This window comes from Anas platyrhynchos, chromosome Z, assembly GCF_047663525.1.
Source record: "Anas platyrhynchos isolate ZD024472 breed Pekin duck chromosome Z, IASCAAS_PekinDuck_T2T, whole genome shotgun sequence".
In the NCBI taxonomy this organism is placed as follows: Eukaryota; Metazoa; Chordata; class Aves; order Anseriformes; family Anatidae; genus Anas; species Anas platyrhynchos.
The window spans coordinates 27,543,708-27,557,872 of record NC_092621.1 but is presented as its reverse complement, the minus strand read 5'-3'; the positions used below and the strand labels follow the sequence as shown (position 1 = coordinate 27,557,872).

At 36.2% G+C, this 14,165-nt stretch overlaps 1 protein-coding gene across 2 annotated transcripts in view; it reads left to right on the top strand.

Moving 5' to 3' along the window:
* The window catches only part of TNPO1 (transportin 1), an 86,191-nt gene that overhangs the window by 54,306 nt on the left and 17,720 nt on the right, over positions 1–14,165 (top strand). For both annotated transcript variants that reach the window (XM_038171031.2, XM_038171030.2), the window contains 7 exons: positions 3,726–3,844; positions 5,246–5,306; positions 5,438–5,606; positions 8,525–8,677; positions 9,699–9,924; positions 12,393–12,564; positions 14,035–14,121. In XM_038171031.2, coding sequence (XP_038026959.1) covers positions 3,726–3,844; positions 5,246–5,306; positions 5,438–5,606; positions 8,525–8,677; positions 9,699–9,924; positions 12,393–12,564; positions 14,035–14,121 — 987 coding nt within the window. The remainder of the gene's footprint in view (positions 1–3,725; positions 3,845–5,245; positions 5,307–5,437; positions 5,607–8,524; positions 8,678–9,698; positions 9,925–12,392; positions 12,565–14,034; positions 14,122–14,165) is intronic.

Here is a 14,165-nt window from a genome sequence, read left to right as displayed (position 1 = left end):
GTCATATTCCAACAGGGCTAGGTCCAGACAACATGGAATTTTTTTTTCATGGACACCAGCTTCCACTAGGGATTAGTGAAGCAGGTGACAGCCTTGGTGTGGTGTCTAGTCATTTGGTTTGTTATCTGGAATTCCACATCACCAGTACAAGATGTGTTCTCTTGTAGTATAGGACAAGCAATGATTATTGGCTCTTTAGATTTTTTTTTTTTTGACAATAAAGATGTGGCGATGAGAGCAATATTGTCTTGCTCTTCACCCTCTAAAGATTCGGGCCTTTGCAGGTAGCAATAGTGTCACCAACCAGAAGTTCCAAGATTGTATTCTCATTATACTTCATATTTTGTTATTGGGAAATCTTAACAGATTTCTCTCTGCAAAAGGCAGTTGTCATGAATTTCTGTTCTATAATGAAGTCTAGACTTTTTTCAGTGTTGGGACTACCATGTATAGTTACTGATTTCCACAGTTCTGTGTGCATCTTGATACGCCCCAAACTGTGACTACTGTTTAGTATTTGAGTAGTGTTTGCCCTCTGAAGCTTGACTACCTCCAAGCTGCTGCTGATGGCTACTCTGAGTAAGTCCAGGGAGTCTTAAAAAAGAGATAAAACATGTATCCATGTGCTGTTTTTCATGCTAATGCAGAATCAATTTTAAAATTATTAAGAATGTTAATGATCCAAAGACAGGTCATCTTATGCAGTATTGTGCTTTTAAGGCTGACAAGTTTAGTAATAACTTGCATAGCAAATTACTGAAGCATAAAGGAATAGCTGATTGTGTGTTTCAGTGGGCTTTCTGAATGTGTACTTAGAGGTGAGCAGAAGCAGATGCGTGGGTTTTGGTTTTTCATTTTCTGTTTTTGTCTGAAAACTTGGTTACAGGATCTATCAAGAGTAGACCTAACAGTTTTCCATTAGAATACACTTTGATGTTCACAGCCAATATTTATCCAAACTTGTGGATCATAAGTTCTCTCTCAGTAGAAATCCTGATTTTTTTTATCATACAATACATAATGAGATTGCTTGTGATGAATGAATAGTGTATGGATGATATGAAGTGATAACACAGAAACTCAGCTTGTCATAAGTCATAAGATGTGCATCCTGTTGCTTTCTTCAAATAAAGATGCATCTGTTACTTCTGAAAGGATGTGCTCTTAGCGCTTTTTGTATTCTGCCATTCTTTTCTTGATGGTTTGGCTTAACAAGATTGTCATAATGCTGTTTATGTTATGAAGTACACAAAACTGTATTGAATAATCTTCCTGCACTGTTTTGTAATTTGCAGTTATGAAGCAACAATTTCCATTGCCTAAAGTCAGAATTTTATAGCTTATCGTTAAAAGTACTTGTTGAAATTTAGCATGGTAATATTAAACAAAATCTCCAATTACCCTTCCCACATTTTGCTTTGTTACTAGAATCACTGTTCTTACTATGATTTCTAGACTGTATATAGTTATCTTATACCACTGAGTGTGTAAGTAGCTTTTTTAATCAACAATTATTTAACTTTAAGCAGTATGTTACAATATTAACATATACATGTAAGCAGCATGCTAGAATATATATATATATATATATATATATATAATGTATACTTAAAGGTGAAATGGCAGTGTGAAGAGTGCCTTCAAACAGATTACTACTTGTTACTTTTTTCATTTTCTTGACAAATGACTGAATGGAACAAAATAGCAGATTTTTAAGGTCTCTAGTGGAAAATCCTAAATTAGTGCAAATTTCAGTTGCACTAATGAATCCTTGCTTGTAGTAGTAGGTTTTTTTCATCTTTTCCAAGCTATAATTTGACGATAACTCAGAATAGAGTGGTATTTCTGTTAGTTCTTAGTCACAATAGTGAACCCTTAGAAGAAGCTTGCAGTTTTGTTTAATTCTGTAGAAAGGGGTGTGTCCATGGAAAATCTTGCACCCTTGAAATGCATAAGGATAAAAAAGAGGTTTCTGTATGGAGGGGGGAGAAAATGGTATTCAGAAATAACTGAAGGATTTCTTTTGCTTGTTTTAAATTCATGTATTAGGAGAGGTAGCTGCAAGAGTTTCTGTGAGGCTTCTAAAATGAGTAGAGTTACAGAATCATTTAGGCTGGAAAAGAACTTCAAGATCATCAATTCCAACCATCTACCTAAATGCTATCAAGGCCGCGACTAAAACATGTCCCTAAGCACCATATCTACACATACCACTCTTAAATACCTCTAAGGAGGGGGGACTCCACCACTGCCCCGGGCGGCCTGTCCCAATGTCTAACCTGTCTTTTCACAAAGAAATCCTTCCTGATGGGCAATCTAAACCTTTCCTAGTGCAACCTGAGGCCATTGCCTTGTGTCCTGTCACTTTCCACCTGAGAAAAGAGGCTGGTGCCCAACTTGCTACAACTTCCTTAATGTAGTTACAGACGGCAATGTGGTCTCCCCTCAGCCTCCTCTTCTCCAGACTAACCAACCCCAGTTCCTTCAGCCATGCCTTATGTGTCTTGTTTTCTAGTTCCTTCACCAGCCATGTTGCTCTTCTCTGAACACGTTCCAGTACCTCAGTGTCTTGTTTGTAGTGAGGCGCCCAAACTGAACACAGTGCTCAAGGTGCAGCCTCACCAGAGCGAAGTTCAGAGGGACAATTGCTTCCCTGGCCCTGCTGGACCTGCTGTTTCTTATGTAGGCCAGGATGCTGTTGGTTTTCTTGGCACCTGGCCACACTGTTGGCTCATGTTCAGAGGGCTGTCAGCCAGCACCCCAAGGACCTTTTCTGCCAGGAGACTTTTCACCTGCTCTTCCTCAAGATTAGACTCCTGCATGAGGTTATGACCCAACTATAGCACCCCACATTTAGCCCTGTTGAATGCCCTACATTTTGGTGTGGTCCATTGATCCAGCCTATCCAGATCCTGCTGCAGAGCCTTCCTACGTGCAAGCAGATCAATACTCATGCCTAACGTGGTGTCATCAGAGGTGTCATCACTCGATCATCTCATCAAGATCATTAATAAAAATATTAAACAAAACTTGCCTCAATGCCAGCATGGAGGAGAACAAAAATTACTATTTTGGTTGTTGCGTGCATCTTCCCTTCGTTGTTCTGGCAGCTGTCTGTAAGAACCTGATGCAGCAATGGTATACTTACATTTTTTAGTTATGCAGGTATTTGATTATTTTTTTATTTAAGGGGGATTAAAGGTTCATAGCAAGATTTACAGATTTGATAATCTATGAATTACTATTCAGGCTTGAAAAATGTGAGTTTTTTTTTCTTTTCCTATTAGGGCTTCTACTTATTTAAATTGTCTCATAATCAATTTTTGGAAGCTTGTTATGGCACTGGGATTAAAAGTTATTTTAAAGTGTATAGTTGTACTTTATTCAAAAGTGAAGAGGGGTCAGTTAAAAAAAAAAATCAAAGGAAACTGTTTTTTATTATCTTTAGTCTCTGTCCGTAGTTTCTTGGTAATAATGTTCTTTCTTAAGCTATAAAGAAATATAGAGTGTATATCATCTAGGATTAAGAAAGAAGTCTCATTTTATTCTGAGTTTATTCTCAAATTCTCTAGCCTTATGTAGTCTTTTAACTCTCTTCCCCTCCCCACAAAGAAACAATATTACTGTGGTGACGTACTCGGTTTTTGTGAACACAGTTTGCAATATTAGTAGCTTCTTCTTGTCACTTAGAACTAATACAAGTAATTTCTTTCTGTATGGTGAAGTACATGCTTCTAAGGACCCAGGACCATGATGAAAATGTGGCTTTGGAGGCTTGTGAGTTTTGGCTGACTTTGGCTGAACAACCCATTTGTAAGGATGTCTTATGTCGGCATCTTACTAAGTAAGTATAATTACTTACAACTTGTTTTTGAAATAGTCATCTTGAAACTTCAATTGACTCTTCTTTGACTCTTATAAAGACTGTACCTATCCTACAGCATGTTTAGAAGAATTCTCCCCTAGCTTAGTTATTGTGCGGAGTAAAAATGTTTGTGGCACAGAGTTCATTGAAGAGAATTGTATGTTTCAGGCGCAGCTAGTTTTAGATGCAATCTGTCGCTTTGGTGCATCTGTGTACTGTGGTCACTATAAAGTTGTCTGCTAAACATCAGATGGACGCTAAGATGCACTGTTAATGCATTTAAGCTGAAACAAACATTTCCACGTGACATTGTCTAATATCTGGTGTACCATGGTATACACAAACAAGTAGCCTAGACAACTGCTAATCTGGGGGTCACAGTGAAATCCTTCTGTGTGTATAGTCATGCCAATAATTGTCTTTATAAAGAAATTGATAAAATTACACGAGCACTTACACTTAGGCTGAAAGGGAATGAATATCCACATCTGAGACTTAAATGTCTACATGTCCATAACATTGATTGTAACTTTTTTCCTGATTAATTTTAAAGTAAAGTGTTCTGTGATAATTAACAAAATCTTTAGTGTTCACATTAAAAAAAAAAAAAAGTCTTCATTTAATGCACCCATGGAAGGTTTTTGAAAGTACTACGGTAGTTCTGTCTGTTTTAACAGACAAGATGTGGAGAGAAGACATGCATTCTTTACAGTAGAAATAATCATTTTAGATGTGAAGCAATTAAAATATATAAAGTTCAGTGAAACTTACTTTCATAAGCAATTGGAGAAACATAAGATTAAAACACTGAACAAGAATACTTCTCAGTTGTAGAATTTACATGGATTCAGTCTGTCACTAGTGCTGGCTCAGTCCATGATGATTTCACTATTAGCTTGATAGGTTATGGTTTCATATATGTTAGAACTTAATGCAGTTAGACTTGTATCTTCTAGGAATAGCGAGGTAGGGACTTCAGACACGAGTAAATAAATGCTCATGTGCTGTTGGTGAGAGCCAACTTAGTACTTGTTTATCAAGTACTTGCTGAAAAGTTTTAGATTTAATTTGTGAAAGGTGCTTCAGAATAAGTTTCATCTTATGACAGAAAGGTAAAACTCAGTTGTGCTATCTGGCTACCTCTAGTTAAAAAGCTTGTTATTTTAAAATAACACTATTTCAGATTACAAGTACTGATTAGCATCATGAAATGCTATTTGTCTTTGTATTGTATTTGTCCTAGCTTTTGTTATCAGGCTGTTGTTTTTTGCGGATTTTTTGGGGGGGAGGAAGGGTTACAAACAAAATTGTGGCCTTACTAAGTGAAATTTGTCATGCTTAATATGTGTTATTTTGACATGTATCAATACTTCTTTGTAGGTTGATACCTGTGCTGGTGAATGGTATGAAATATTCAGAGATAGATATTATTTTGCTGAAGGTGAGCACCAATTTCTTTTATTCTGTAGGAATATCTGGTTAGTTTCTGAGCTGTTAATTGGAATGATACAAACTACATTCCTAAATTCCTTGAATAGTATAATGGCACTAATGAAAACATCTTGATGACAGGGGGATGTTGAAGAAGATGAAGCTATTCCAGATAGTGAACAGGACATTAGACCTCGTTTTCATCGTTCACGGACTGTGGCTCAGCAACATGAAGAGGATGGTATTGAAGATGATGATGATGACGATGATGAACTTGATGATGATGATACTATTTCTGACTGGAATTTAAGTACGTCAAAGTGATGTGTAAAATGTTTTTAAAATACAGTTACTTGCATAATACTAGAACCACAGTAAAAAGAAGACTTTGTGTATAGAAATACAGAGGCTTTACTTCAGAATAGGAAAAAAAAATCCTGTGGTTTGGACAGGAGGGATGTTGTAATTTTTTTTTTCCTGGGGTAGCTCTTTTAGATGATATTTAGATTATCAGTAAGCTTATTTTTAGTTGTGAATATGGCACATGGGGCTATAAACCTGTACAGTTTAATAGATGCTTTGGACTTTAATTCTAAAAAATGCAAATCGTGGATCACCTATTTAGCTTAAAAAAAATGTAGATATCATAACTGGGAGAAGCTTAATAATGCTTTCTTTTACTTCAGTCTCCACTCCAAAACTGGTATTTGTGGTTCTCCCCTCCCTCCTCCATTTGAACGTGCTACTACTGACAGCTGTTACCAGTATTTCTTTTTACATGTGAGAAACTTCCTTCTGAGCAGAGCAGAGCACCAGAATTACAAAGAGAGCAGATAGCTGTGAGGAAACGACTGTTCTGGTGGTCTGTGCATGTGTGTGTTGTAGGATCTTTAAGCCAATTGGTCATATGGTAAGCAAAGGCAATGCCACAAATTACATATTTTTTAACATATATACATGTGTCTGTATATGTGTATAATTTGTTAGTTCATTCATAGCAAGTAAAATTCTGTCAAATGAGGCTTAAATATACTTTTTAAAAGCAGCCTCATTCTGGAACAGGCAAGGATTTGTCTTCTGTCTGCTTCACATGAGATAAATCTGTAGCTGCCATTCTTGTCGTTTTCTTGGTTCTACTGCTCACCACCTTAAAAGGTGAATCCAAGAAGAAGAATCCAAGAGCTGATTTCTCAGTTATGATCCAGAAGATGTTGGATAACAAAATGAGGAAGTATAATTTCTTGGTACCATTAGAAACTTACGTTTCTTGGCATGCATGGATTGGTTTGATTAAAATATATATTCTTTTTGAATCTGGACAGTCTAGAAATAGATTTACTTATATAAATAGGAAATCACACTGTAGATTTTTTTTGACAACTTCATAACATGATTTTGAACTACTCCAATATACTTCTCAGAAGGTATAGGAATAAAATACCTGATTTTGTTGGCTGTCTCAGATTGGGTTCAAAAACTTCTCAAGCTATACACCCTAACCTATTCTTTCCCAGTTTTGTTCTTCTTGCTGTATAATGAGATATATAAATTAGACCTTTTTTTTCCTTAATGAGCCACTTTTTCATTATTGAGACACATCCACATAAACATTTTTTCTCAAAACGCCCTGAGTTTTCATAACAGGTGAGTGTACCTTGAAGCTTAGGGATCAAAATAAAAAATTGAGACTTAACCAAATATTTTAGAATTATGAGGAAAATATTGACGTAAGCGGCTTATTTTTGTAAAGTATCTTAAAAAATACATAGTTTTAGACTCCTGCTGTTCTTGTCACTGTTGTGTGTAGAGATTGCAGTATTAAATACATATTTTCTATTATTCTTCAGCTATGAAAAGCGTAGCTGAAATTGACAGAATACCTTGTGGTAAGAGTTTTAGTTAAGACGGTGAGGAAGCTAAAGCTGACCAGGAGTGGTGGCCTGAAAGCGGAAGAGCAGAACAGCTGGGGAACTGTGACTGAAATGTGTCACCTGGACTTTGAGAGAATTTGGGTTATCTGAAGTTCAGAATTGTGTCCCCTATTCCTTACCAGTGTTCTATATTTGACTTTGAATTCAAACAGAGGAATCATCAGTGCAACCTGGCTATTAGCAGTATTGCTTACTAATGATACTTGTTAATTAATCATAGGAGCAGTCCTTTTTTCTCTAGTAGAAAGCTGAAACAGTCTTATCTGATAGGTGCAAGTGCTCATCTTTGGGAGTTTGTGCTGTTTAGTATTGATTTTTCACTTGAAATCTTCTCTAAGTTGAAGGTTCTTCTTTGTTTCATGCTAATATTTTGGACCTCATGTAGGAGCAGAGCAGAAGGTTTTATCTGTTTCAGTAGTTGCTACCTCCCAGCTGAAACTTGTATCCTATCTGGGCCCACTAGCAGTTTAGGTCTAGCTTAGGATTTTTGCATGTTAGATATGGTATGTATGTTTTGCCTGATACTTGTCTAGTATATTCCAGTTAGAACCTTTCTGACAGATTAAGAAGGAACTGAGATCATAATAAGCAAAACAGTACAGCATAAGTTCTGTAATGTACAAATTCTTCATAAAACAGCCCTAGTGTTATTTTTCTAGGCATGACGACACTACAGCAGAAAAATAGAGTAAGGATTTCTGAATTGTGCTTTGAAGGTGTTGCTGATTTTTCTTTTATGAGCTTTTATTTCTACAAATGTAGGGTTAAAACTTTCAAACTAATTTCAAGTTGTTCCTGTTTAGTGCATCAAAAAATAGGAGTGTGGTATACATTCAGAGCATGGGCCTGAAATTCCTTTCAGTCTGTAGGCCGATGATTTTTCTTTGAGACATGGATCATGGCTGAATTCGTTTGAATCAAACACTGATTTTTGTTTGTTTGTTTTTAGGCCACTTCTTAGTTTCTCAAGTATGTTACATTCATATCACAGACCTTTTCTCTTCCTTGGTGTTATGCCATCCTGGAATTATGTAGTGTATAGAGTGTTGCAATAGAATGGTATGGTTCCTGTCAGCTAGTTAATATCTGCAGAGCATGTATTTGTAGTTGGTATTTAAGAGCTGAAAAACTGGATTTTTAGGAGCTGTACCTTTACACCAGAGCAAAGTGGATCAGTAACTGGAACAAAATAGAGTTGTCCTTTCTAATGCCCTGAAACCCCACTGGCAGCTGAAAGTTAAAATGAGAATTATACTGCCTAACTGTAACTGGGATTAACGCTATTAATTCCCTTCAGGAAAATGTTCTGCTGCTGCTCTAGATGTCCTGGCCAATGTATTTCGTGATGAACTTCTGCCACACATCTTGCCTCTTTTGAAGGAATTGCTCTTCCATCCTGAATGGGTAGTTAAAGAATCTGGTATCCTTGTTCTTGGAGCAATTGCTGAAGGTAAGGCAAATACTGCATATCAGTTTGCCAAACTTTTGACTGATTCTAAAGCAGGTCTGTGATTACTTATATTTACCTGTGCAAACAAGTATGTGTCTTCCACTGATCTCTGGTTTCATTGATTAATTTCTACATCTATTATTTGGTGACTGTAGTTATTTCTTTAAGTTTTCATTTTCAAATTAATGCATGTTTGGGAGATTAACTTACTTAGATTATTACTTTTATTCATTCCTTAACTCTCTTTGAGCTACTTTTTTGGATAGTTCTCTGGTTTAAATACAACATATAAAACAACTTATATTTCTTTGTACTTAAAGGCTTAGCCTTTTGTCCAGGCTTCCATCTTCTCTGTCCTTTTTGCAGATTGGATACTTTTGGGTCCATGTCTGCCTGGATTATCTTTTTTTTTTTTTTTTTTTTCCCCTCCACAGTGCCTAGTGTATATAATTTTTCTTTGTTGCTAAGGAATTTTTTTGTTGGCTTTGATTTCAAGTCAAGCAAAGTAAAAGGTAGTACCTCTGGTAAATCTTAGTAAATTACTGCCCTTGCTGACTTGAAAGATCAGCTTTTATTGCTGGTCAGTGTTTGTGTGATATTAGGAGAAAACATGAAGAAAATTGAAATTCTGAAGTAATCCTTTTTAAGGATGTGGTGATCTGTTATCAAGGCCGAATCTTTCTGTACTTGTTGCTTTGGTCACTGTCAGCAGACTGATTTAGGACCTTGAAGAGCCTCATAAACTCATTTTATTTGTGTGTTCCTTCTTTACCTAACAAAGCAGAATTTCTGGAGATTGGGGAAGCACTGAAATAGAAGTGCAGTTAAATAGAAATTTCATTGGGGAGGTTTAATTGTTCATGGTCATGTTTCTTTCTGGGATTTAACATAAACTAAGTAGACTTGCTTTGTATATTAAAATGTATTATTACGCGATAGAGAATGAAAATATGTCCCTTTTAGGAAATAGGATTCTTTGTTAATTCTGGTACTGCAATAGCTATATTTTTTTATTTTGCAGGCTGCATGCAGGGTATGATTCAATATCTTCCTGAGCTGATCCCTCACCTTATTCAGTGCCTCTCCGACAAAAAGGCTCTTGTGCGTTCCATTACATGCTGGACTCTGAGTCGCTATGCACACTGGGTAGTTAGTCAACCCCCAGACACATACTTGAAGCCATTAATGACTGAGTTGCTAAAGCGTATCCTGGATAGCAACAAGAGAGTACAAGAAGCTGCCTGCAGGTGAGCCAAAGCTTAACCAAAAAACACTGTCTGTGACACTGCTTTTTCATTGGAAGTCATGTTAGTGCTTTTATTGATGAATGCATGACTCTATTTTTAGCACTTGATGTTGTTTTTATTTCTTTCAGGCTGGAGTAGGTGCAGCTTTGTGTGGAACAAACACAAATTACTCACAGTTCTAATAAGATTTTAAAAGTTAATTTGTATTTCTCTTGTCCAGTTTGATATCAGAGTATATGAATCATCAAACTAAATAATACATTGCAGTAAAAGAAACCATCTTGTGACACATGTTGAAATTAAACATTTGGAGTTTTGTTAACAGGCTTTTATATGATTATGAATAAGGTCAACACGGATGAAAATAGAAAACTATCCTATCATAATGTTGTTTATACTTAACCCAGTATTACCAAAACGTTTGGGTTACCATTATTATTGCAATGGATATTCCTTTTTTTCTTGCAAGGAAACCTGAGAGATAGGATTCCCTTCTCCCACCTGTCTGCTGGTATTTTATGAACAAAATAAAATTAATGTTTCCATTAATGGATGGAATGATAATGGAATGGGAATAGGTATACCTCTTTTGCAGGAAGTTCAACAAATAAAACTTTACATGTCAGTTTATACAGGGCAGGACACAGCAGACTGCCAAGAAGGTTTATTCATAAAGCTGAATTAGATCTGCATCTGATTGCACACTTAATGCCTGAAAAAATTGTTACTTCTCAAATTTCAGTAGTGACTCAAGGCAGAGGTCAGAGTTCTCATGCTAAGCTTTGCACTACAGGGGTAAATGTGTTCTTGCCTAAGATCAGAATCAAGTAATTTAATGAAATGCACTGTGTAAGTTTTGCATATTTAAGCACTGTATCTTTTTTGTCTCTAAACTTATTCAAACAATTGGCTAGCAAATTTATTCAGCTTACTCCTGCTTATGTTTGCCCCTCTTTTCTTAGTAATAGCTTTCTGTTCCTTCCAGAATGAACAGGAGCATGGTGATCTGATTTCTCACTTCACAAATTTGCAGATCCAAGGAATTACGTGCTTACAAATTCTGTTTAAAACAATAATCAAAACCAGCAAAACCGATTTCTGTCCATGCTTTCCTTGTCCAAAACATGGCTGAAATATGCGTATAGTTAAACATAGCTGTGTTGCAATTGTTGGAAAACCCTCATCGAGTGCTTACGGAATATGCACAATAGGTGGTGGAACTATTAAAAGAGAAAAGTATCTCTACTGTTGGTAGAGATGAAATGGAAATATTAAAAAATAATGGAACACCTAATTTATTTTTTTTTTAAGTTCACTCGGATTTGTAGCATACTTTTGAAATGCTCTCTCTACAGCAATGACTCATAAAAATATTGTTGCAGCTAAAAATAGTCCGGGATGTTCCACTTTAAGGAAAATGTAGAGTTGTTAGGGGTTAAAATGTACTTAGTAGCTTTACAAATAGCGATACAATGATTTTTCTTGGAGAGGAGCTGAAAACCGTACCCATGCAGGGGAGAGCTGCACAGATCATTGTCTGCTATATTTCAAATTGCTCACAGGATACTATATGTTTTCATCACTGACTTACACATCATTGCAGCTGTCTAATTTCCATTGCTGTGATATTAAGAAACTGTTCCTATAGCTGAGGGTGCCCCAAAAGATTTTATTGAAATACATTTTCCTGCTCACAGTCTATGCCTTTCTGAAAGAATACTTCAGAATAATGTAATAACTTATTTAAAAAGTAATGATGCTAGCCACTTAAACTGTTCACAGTTGTATTGTGTTAAGAAAAGGCATTTCTCTATTTGGCAACAGGCCAGTAGGGAATTGTTCACTTCATAATGTGATACATGCCTTCTTTTAGAGCTGGGGCAGGCTGCTAATAATCTTGTTGGCACAAGCTAGGCCAGTGTCTTTTTTTTCCCCTTTTATTGTTTTCTTGAAGCAGCATGTCCTGCTTTTTTTAATGCCGTTGTTCACACACACTTGACAATTGGAGCTGAGAAGGCTCAGTGATGCTGTGATGTGTACTTTGAGTGAGGGTGGCTAAAGTCATTCATCTCTTGTTTGATTTTGTTTTCTTTGTCATTTTGTACCTGTTTTTCTGTGCAGTGACTGAGCTGATGCAAGTACAGGCTGATGTTGGTGTTGTACTGGTACAACAGCACTGGGGCTTCTGGGTGCAACTGCAGCATGTATTAAATATAATGGGCTGGTTTTAGCAGAAATAAACAATTTTATGGTTTCTACAATTTTAGTTAATACATTGTAACTTCTATACAGTAATGCTTGGGGGGTGCAGAAGGGGCTTCCTGTGTGTATGTAACAGTTTTTACATGAATATTTTTGAATTTTATTCATCATAGTGCGAGACCTAAACCCTTATGTGTTCAATCAAAATAGATTGAGATTACCTCTGGCCTGACCTGTATGCTTTCTTGGTTTGTTTTCTTTCTCAGTGCCTTTGCTACTCTAGAAGAGGAGGCTTGTACAGAGCTTGTTCCTTATCTTGCGTATATACTTGACACTTTGGTCTTCGCATTTAGTAAATACCAGCACAAAAACCTGCTCATTCTTTATGATGCCATAGGAACTCTAGCGGATTCTGTAGGTCATCATCTAAATAAACCAGTGAGTATACCTTATGTTCTGTAAATACACTTACTGAAAAATTGTTGGTTCATTGTTTTTTGTAGCATGCCTTACATGTTACGAAAAAGAAATGCTAAATTATCTGTGCAGGTTTCAGTGATAGTGAGTATTTACATGTAGAATACATAGAGTGTAATTTGACCACAATGTAGGTATTCATGATTTTGAATAAAAGGTTCTGTGTATTGGCTTGTGAAATGTGCTTCTTGTCATGCCTTTGTACTTCATTTTCCGATTTTTTCAGCTTAGGGGAGACATGCATGTCAATATAAATATTAAGTGGGACTTCAGAGGAATTGGTGGAATGTGTGCTGACTTCTTCTGACCAATCTTTTTTTGTAACTACTTTCAGTTTAGCTAAGCTGCTGTGTGTGTCATCTTTTTCCTATGTAGTGAAGTATATTGCCACTAGAAATTCCTTGAGAGTAGAACAGACATGCAATATATACATATGTATATAAACACCAAATTCTTTAGCCAAAGCACAGATAATGCAAAAGCGAAAACTGTAGGCGGTGTTTAGTGTACATTTGTTAATAGAATGTGCATATTTCACATGTTGTATGCATCTTCTTAAGCATATTTAATTTTTTTTTCTCCATAGTGCTTCACATGACATAGACATAGTAGAATAAATCAACTTGGGTTCTTGTAATTGTGTTTTACGTACAATCCAAAATCCCATACCATCTAAGGACCTCTTTTTTAACCTCCTTCTGGCCTTGGCCAATTTGACATTTGACAGCACCTAGAGGAAGCTAAATGGGAACTCCTGGTGATGCTGACACTTTCTTCAGTCACTTAGAATATTGCAGTTTTGGACACAGCATTAGCTGGCTTTTTGGATACCTTCTGGGAGCAGCATCACTAATAGGGATGCCTTGCTCAATGTCCTTATGACTGAGTAGTGGCAGTGAAGATGCAGCAGCTTGTTTCAGAATGGGCAAGATTGTCCTAATGGCTAGATTTTTAAAAATAAAAAATAAAAGCTTTATTTATAGATGGTTAGCTGCATGAAGAAGAAGTTTGAGGTATATAGGGTGACTGGGTTTGTAACATGAGGGCAATGTCAATTGGTTGAGAAAAGCAGGTGGCAGACTGCATTGCTAGTTTAAAAAGTAAAGTGTTTCGTAGGTTCTGTGGTAATCATATAGATGTGTAACAACCTAAGCAGCTATTGACAGTTGCTATGCTGAAAACAGCCCTGGAGGAAAAGATTCACTTTCCAAATGTATTTACAAGCTTCATTGAAATGATCTTAAAATATAAATTATAAACTCTAATAGTAAACTGCTTCTACATGTTACAACAAAGAATGGTTTAGAGCAAATCATTTTTTTTTCTGCTGAAAAGAATAAAGTGGATCTTGATATATCACTTTTCTGGCCTTGAAATAAATTAGTATGCAATGAACTGCTTCAGCAACTGATGCATTTTCATCCTGAACAGGAATATATTCAGATGCTTATGCCTCCATTAATCCAGAAGTGGAACATGTTGAAGGATGAAGATAAAGATCTCTTCCCTTTATTAGAGGTAAATGTTAAAATTTGACTGTCATCTATCAACTACCTCTATGA